At 35.5% G+C, this 7,819-nt stretch overlaps 1 protein-coding gene across 1 annotated transcript; it reads left to right on the plus strand.

The window, feature by feature from the left end:
- Positions 1-6,794: 6,794 nt before the first annotated feature.
- On the plus strand, positions 6,795-7,819 carry LOC143465222 (kinesin-like protein KIF22). Its single transcript, XM_076963413.1, has 3 exons — positions 6,795-6,906; positions 7,126-7,297; positions 7,722-7,819. The coding sequence occupies exons 1-3, from the start codon at positions 6,802-6,804 to the stop codon at positions 7,817-7,819; spliced, it is 375 nt and encodes a 124-aa protein (XP_076819528.1). The 5' UTR covers positions 6,795-6,801.

Below are 7,819 nucleotides of genomic sequence, written 5' to 3' on the forward strand. Positions count from 1 at the left end.
GCCAATCCTACCGACCGGTAGCCAATAGTGGAGAAAAGTTGGAAAACAATGTGAAATTCGCCCTTCTGTCAAGCGACGGCTGGTGCTTGTGATAATTGCACGGAAAGGCTGACAAAACCAAACGACCAAAAAGAGGACGGTTTTACAACCATGCTTGTCGCAGCTGTCAAACTCAGAAATAGCCTACCAATGATACTGAATCACGAAAGCGAACAAATCTACCTCCATCAATTAATGCGTCGCGCACGCGACGCTCTTAAAGGTGATTTGCCCACGAGCATAAATTTGTTAGACAGAAGCAGGGGAGCCATCTCGCGGCTAGATCTTTACACCATGTTTAATTATTGATATTAAACTTTAATATCCATTTTTCTTATGAAGCCACCCCAAAGTAATCTATCGGTTAAGCTCGTATTGATATTTTGAGAAGATAAGAAACTGAAAAGAGAAAACAGTCCCAAGCTATTGCGTTCATTGCATGATTGTTAATAGAAAATGAGGTGTAAACACACGGTACTACGACACCTTATCGAAAGACACTTTATCGAAAGACACTTTATCGAACGACACCTGATCGAAACGACAGCTGATCGAAAGACACTTTATCGAACGACACTTTATCGAGCCGACAGTTGATCGAACGACACTTTATCGAAACGACAGCTGATCGAACGACACTTTATCGAACCGACAGTTAATCAAAACGACAGTTGATCGAACGACACTTTATCGAACCGACAGTTCAAGCAAGATTTTTGCGTGTTTCTCAAACATTGAAACAATGAGCCATTGTGATGTGCGGTCTTTGTAATGGTGTGCATTAATGAATTGTGATGTATATATCATAAAGTTGACGATTTATATTTTATATCTATATTTTATATTTGTATCATAAAGCGTTCGATTTCGCATGGCGGCCGGCCCGCCCACATATTAATAAGATATCACAAGAATACGCACGAGAATTGCTAAGTACGAGATTGTCTGTACAGTAGACTAGACTAGTCATTATAGATACAAAGAGTAAGGAATTGAAGGCAAAATTTTATAGGAAGGGGCATGTCGCTGCCTGACTTTTACACAAAGTAGCTTCTTGAAAGTAGTCTTTGTCCCAGCTTGACCGACAGCGCAAAATAAATGGCTTCGATGCTTGGTAGCACGTACACATGTGAACAAATATTTTCAACAATGAAATTCACGAAAAGCAAGCTAAGATCACGCATTTCCGACGCCTATTTAGAAAATGTTCTGGTTCTTGCTTCATATGACTTGTCACCAGATGTTGAAAAACTTTCACAAAGCAAGCAGCATCAAGTGTCACTTTAATGCTGTGTTGTTGAAGTGTGAATACAGATATTTTGCGCTTCTTGTGATTGGTACGATTGAGATTGCAGAGTCAATGTACTGAAGTGAGTGTGAATTATTGTATTAATGAGGCATCAGGTAAGTAAATAAAGTGACTAACCGCTAGAAGAGAAAAAGTGTTACCGTAGTCTGTGATATAAATTCATAATCAACGGGAAATATTTCATTTATTTATATGTTATTATTTATTTATGAGTAGGGCAACCAAAAGTCATTATGGTCAAATTTTTTACCTGCTCAGAATGCTATGAAACAAGCACAAAACAAATTTCAGCTTTGTACGACGTGTGGTATAGAAGTTATTAGGTCAGATAAAGTCAAAATGTTACGTTAGGTCAAAATACAGCATATAATGCTCTTTCTTCCAGCTTCCCTCGGGCAGAAATTCTCGGCTACCTTTTCCATTTTGGCCAATGTAGCTTCCGGAAAATTCAGGCTCTCTCTCTGCAGCGGTGGTTCAATGAAGATGCAGAGCACGCCCTTCGCATAAAATGCTTCCAGGCAATGGCATTCGTTCCGCCTGACGACGTTGTACAACGGTTCGAGGACTTCCTGGCCACGTTCAGTGACGACGATGAGCAGCACTTGTCTGAATACATTGACTATTTTGAAACTACTTGGATTGGACGATTGTGTCGCAGGAATCGTCGTCAACCTCTATTTCCTATCCGGTGTTGGAATGTTTTCCACCGGGTTCAAGATGACCTTCCAAGAACGAATAATAGCATTGAAGGATGGCACAATGCGTTCAGCAAGCGTGTCTCATTATCCCATCCGACGCTTCGAAGACTCGTCAAAAAAATTAAGCGGGAACAAGGTTCCAACGAAATGTTAATTGAGCAATTGAGTGCTGGAATCGATGGCCCACCTCGAAAGAAGCGCTACGACGCTGTCAACCAACGGCTGAAGAGCATAGTTGAAAATTATGACTCAACAAATATGGACATAAAAAGTTATCTTCGAGCAATTGCACACAACTTGTAATTAAATGAATGCGATTGAAATGTGCACTTCGTCAGTTGTCGTGCTTTTAACAGTGCATATCGTCAGTTGTTTCGATAAATTGTGGTTCTTTTAATAAATTGTCGTTCTTTTAACAGTGCATATCGTCAGTTGTTTCGATAAATTGTGGATCTTTTAACCCTATCCTAACCAGGCTCGCGAGTTTACTAAAAAAGCTAGGTGTGGCCAACCCCGCACACACATTTGCAATCGTTAATTACTAGAAACCTATGCGTCGTAGACTGATGAGATTATTACAGGTTAGTAGAAACATCATCTGGCTTCCTGTATACATCATAATTGTAAAACTAAAGAAAGTGAATTTAGTGTAAATTAGGTATTTCTAAAAGTGACACATTTCTATAAATTCTTCTTGTTACGCCGCGCCCCCGCTTTGAGAAGAGAACGAAAAAGAATAGTTAGTCAAGTTATTGGTGCGTAAATGAGTAATACGTTTCAATGCGGAGAGAGAGCAAAATTATATAAATATCACAATATCTCAAAAATTACAAAATCCAACTTTATCAAACAAACATGGACAGATAGCTGAACATCACAATGACCCATTGTTTCAATGTTTGAGAAACACGCAAAAATCTTGCTTGAACTGTCGGTTCGATAAAGTGTCGTTCGATCAACTGTCGTTTTGATTAACTGTCGGTTCGATAAAGTGTCGTTTGATCAACTTTCGGTTCGATAAAGTGTCGTTCGATCAACTGTCGTTTCGGTCAGGTGTCGTTTCGATCAGGTGTCGTTCGATTAAGTGTCTTTCGATAAAGTGTCGTTCGATTAAGTGTCGTTCGATAAAGTGTCTTTCGATAAGGTGTCGCGTCACGTAAACACACAATATTTAAAGCAAGGATATAAATAACATGATGAGAAACTACCTCCTCCTCGTTTGTTTGTTTTATTATGAGAAGAGAAAGTTTTATTTCGCCCGCGTCACGCATGGTTTCGTACACTTACTCGCCCAAACCTTCACACCATTACACCATAGATTACTTTAAAGTAATCTAAGTTTACACCTTCGCCAGTAGTGGCGATTGGCGAAAAAGTTTTACATATTCACATGGTTCGTTCATCTTTTTGTTTCCATGAAGTCCATTGCGAAGAATTGAAGTTGCTTTTTTTGTTGTTTTCAGATTTTGACGATGCAAGCGTGTGTTGCCTGTCAGTTGCTAACATGTCCTCTGCATCAGTATTTATTTAGTGAAAGTCGTTGTCGACCAAGAAGATTGTAGAATCAAGCCTGCAACATCTTCTGCTTTGCAAGCTCATGATCTCTTTCAGCTTATAACTTATAGCTTTAAAAGATTTAAAAACTCTCTCTTACACCAGGAAATTTGAAAACATATTGAGTTTTAACATATTGAAGTGTTTCATTTTGTACTTTGGTGTATAGAATTTGTTAATTTGATAAAATTTTAACATTTTATGGTGTAAACACGATAAACCGTGACACGTTTCATATTGATTTATGCCTATTCTACAATTTTTTCTTGGATTTAACGTATTACACAGAATACATATATTATGAAATGTATCATACCAAACAGTGTTTAGGAAATATATGTTTATTTTCAATGAGTTTTAACATATTGAAGTGTTTCATTTTGTACTTTGGTGTATAGAATTTGTTAATTTTGATAAAATTTTAACATTTTATGGTGTAAACACGATAAACCGTGACACGTTTCATATTGATTTATGCCTATTCTACAATTTTTTCTTGGATTTAACGTATTACACAGAATACAAAGATTATGAAATGTATCATACCAAACAGTGTTTAGGAAATATATGTTTATTTTCAATGAGTTGTAAAATTTTGAAGTATTTCATTTTTTAATTTGTTGTATATAATTTGTTAATTTGATAAAATTTTAACATTTTACGGTGTAAATACGATAAACCGTGAAACTTTTCATATTCATTTAGGATTCGATTTGATAAAATTTTAACACTAAAGATTATAAAATGTATCATACCAAATAGTATTTAGGAAAAATATGTTTATTTTAATGATTTTTGTTAAAACGTAACTTATAAGTTTAGTTGACTTAGGAAAAATGAGTTGAAATCATTTCTTTCGGTTTGAATGCATTCTTTTCTAAAGAAAATCGAGGATGTATGAATATGATCAGTGAAATAAATTTAAATGACTTGAATAATTCAGCCAAAGCAAGAAAATTTTATAGTTTATCTATACCTAACGAAACGCAGTCTTAGTTTTATTCCATATGCTTTAAGACTTCTTCGCATTACCTAATTACACGTGTTCAGTATAGATTTATATCTCAAACTCTATCATTTTATCATATAGTTTAAACCTGTTCAATTATATCCCGACACCAGCTTTTTCTGGAAACGTGATAGTATTATTTCCGGTTCATTTCGCATTGCGACGTACTCGAATGACCCCGCTGTATCACAACCGTATAATCATTTACTTTTTGACTCGTCACTCAAACAAAATATGTATCCGGATGCTAGTGACTTCCTGTCACCAGCTCAAAACGTGACACAGATTTTATACCCAACTGTTGTCAACAAGCTGTTTTGCCATAACCAAAACAAATTAGTATAGATTACGCGGGTAGTTCTGACTTGTAAATATAATGTTCACATTCTCTAGACGAATCCAATTGGTTCACATGGTATTATGCTTCTGAAACTATGACGTAACTAACTTTTTCATTAGATATCCACCAAACCAAAGATATTCACCCTTTAGAAATAACAAGTTTCACTATTTCTTGTACGCATAAAGTATTATGCTTTTTGAAACTATGACGTAACTAACTTTTTTCATTACATATTCACAAAACCAAAAGATGTTTCACCCTTTAGAAATAACAAGTTTCACTATGATATCACTTTTCTTTTCTACCACACACTATGACATAACTGATTCTTTCATTACTTGTATATCCAATATACACAAAACCGATATTTCACTTTAGAAATAATAAGTTTCACTATTTTACTTTTCTTGTATGCATGGTGTAATACGCGGTATCGTGATGAATTGTGTGGAGAGCGAAAATAAAATGCTAACCAATATATAAGGCTGTAAAGTTTAACATAATTAATTACTTCGCAAACGAGCAACTGACGAGAATGGCAGCAAAAACACAAAAACATTTTACGTGCATGAAATAAAAAATGACTTGATAACAATGAATAATGGTTAGCACAACCAAAAATCCCAAGCTACCATTATATGTTGACTGTCGTGTTATATTGCTTGGTTTTCACATATACTCCCATAGTGGAAAGTAATAAAAATTGCTCGAGCTATCTTCATTTGAATTTTGTACGTACAGATTACTTGCGTTGAATACTGTAGTTTGTTGCATGATTGTTAAATACTTTTTGGCGCTACTTTGTTTTTTTTATTTGCTTGCGATATTTTTAGTTTGTCATGCAGGTATTTATTTGTTTTTGCATGGTGTTCCTATATGTTGGGTTGGGTGTAGCTGTGATAGTTGTTTAGACTATACCTCTTATGTTTCTGTCATATATATCTCATTTTAGAATTAGAAGCTGGAGGATTTGACCCTTACTGAAATGTTTTTTTAAAGATTTACATTTCTTATGCGGATCACTATTATATAACTATTACTCTATCACAGTTAGTTAAGTGTGTATTGCCATATATGGAAGTCGTTGCATGAATTAACCGTGGCCAATTTTCTTCATTAAAGCTACTACATTTATCTTAAATTTGGACTAAAGTTTTATGCTTCCAAGGAGGTTGTCTAAGGCTTATTTTTGTGGTCTTGAAATTTATTCATTCGTTTATACACAATGGAAGTTTTGTTTGGGGACAACAACATTTCTTTATTGAATTAAAGACAAATCAGCTTTTTGGCATTTTTATAACTCTCTTGACTGAACTGAAGATAGATTGTACGGTAGCAAGATTTCAGACCAACTTTTGCTGTCTACCAGCAAAGCACGTTGCTGTAGATTTAAGGCTTATTTTTGTGGCAACAGGAAAATCCCAAGAATCCTGCCAGGGGCCACCTCCGCACTGTATTTTGTTTTTGAAGAGTCGCTATCTCAACAATTTAATATATATTTTGTGCTTAGATCATTATCATGATGAATATTTTTCGTTTGTGATGGTTTTAATATGAATGCCGAAGCAATGTTAATATAAAGGCTGCCAATATTTCACCGAAAAAAATCAAACGTTCGAAGCTATTTTTCACAGTTCCTTGTCAACCCAACTTAAATCTACCTTATAATTTAAATCCAACTAAACCCTAAACAGCTAAAATCAACTTTTTCCATACCAATTCTTCTAACCTAACCACCTGTCTTTAACTATGGGCTGTGTGACCTATTTTTTGTGAAATAGTCACTCAGAAATATAAAATGGTAATATCTTTGTAAAGCGACTTGGTTGATCCGAACTCTGGTAAAAATATGTCTAAGATAAATGTTTATCTAAGAATTCGGCCGGTGTTTCATAAACCTGATGAAGAACCAGAGGATTCCTGCATTCGGAGCGCAGATAACAGCACCATTGAGGTGAGTGTAAATCTAGTCCTATCACATTTCTTTCAAGAAATCAATCGATAATTTTGTGCAAAGCATCATAGTTTGCGCTCTGCCTGTTATAGAAAACACATATGCTCTGGTTTTAAGGAGTGTAACGTAAAAGCAAACCCTTTATGTTGGTATTTTTAATCTTCTGTGAAGCATCCAGTGCGTAGTAACTTTAAAGAAACCACTGTCTATCTTGTACAGATGATTAATTTAAGAAACACCCAAGAAACAGTGAGTTACAAATTTCAACAAGTTTTCGGAGAAAATTCAAGCCAAGAGGAAGTATTTGGCACAGCCTTGCAACCATTGCTTTCACATTTTACAGATGATGTACAAAATGTTTCAGTGTTTGCTTATGGGCCTACTGGCTCAGGTAAATAGTATTTCTGTGTAGACTAAATAGATTTTGTATACACCTAACCTTAAATGTAACTAAGCTGGGTTGCACACTGTGCAAAGGCCAGTGCGACAAGAGCCTTGGGTCATTACTTCGTTTTTAGGACGTTACTTGCAAAAATTTGAAATTGGCTTTCAAATTAAGTCATAATCCGTGGGTTGAGGGTGGTTGTTTTAAACAAGAGAAATAATATGCAAAAAATTGAACATATGTAGTCGTAAAATGTAACATATATATGTATATATTGTAAAATTTGATGTTAAGCTTGGGCAGCGGGATAGTGGATGTTGAGAAGTTTTAAATTAGGAAGCAATAGAGAATGTTCGTGCAAAACTTAGTGCGCTGCGAAGGCTGTATCTGTAAAAAATAAGAAACCTAACAACTGACAAAACTTTTTCAGGAAAGACTTTTTTAGTGACGAGACACCTGGTTTTATTCCGAGAACGCTTCGTCATTTGTTTGCCAGAACCAGGAAGAATTGCTCGTCATCGAATATAA

Source organism: Clavelina lepadiformis, chromosome 7 (assembly GCF_947623445.1).
Source record: "Clavelina lepadiformis chromosome 7, kaClaLepa1.1, whole genome shotgun sequence".
NCBI classification, from domain to species: domain Eukaryota; kingdom Metazoa; phylum Chordata; class Ascidiacea; order Aplousobranchia; family Clavelinidae; genus Clavelina; species Clavelina lepadiformis.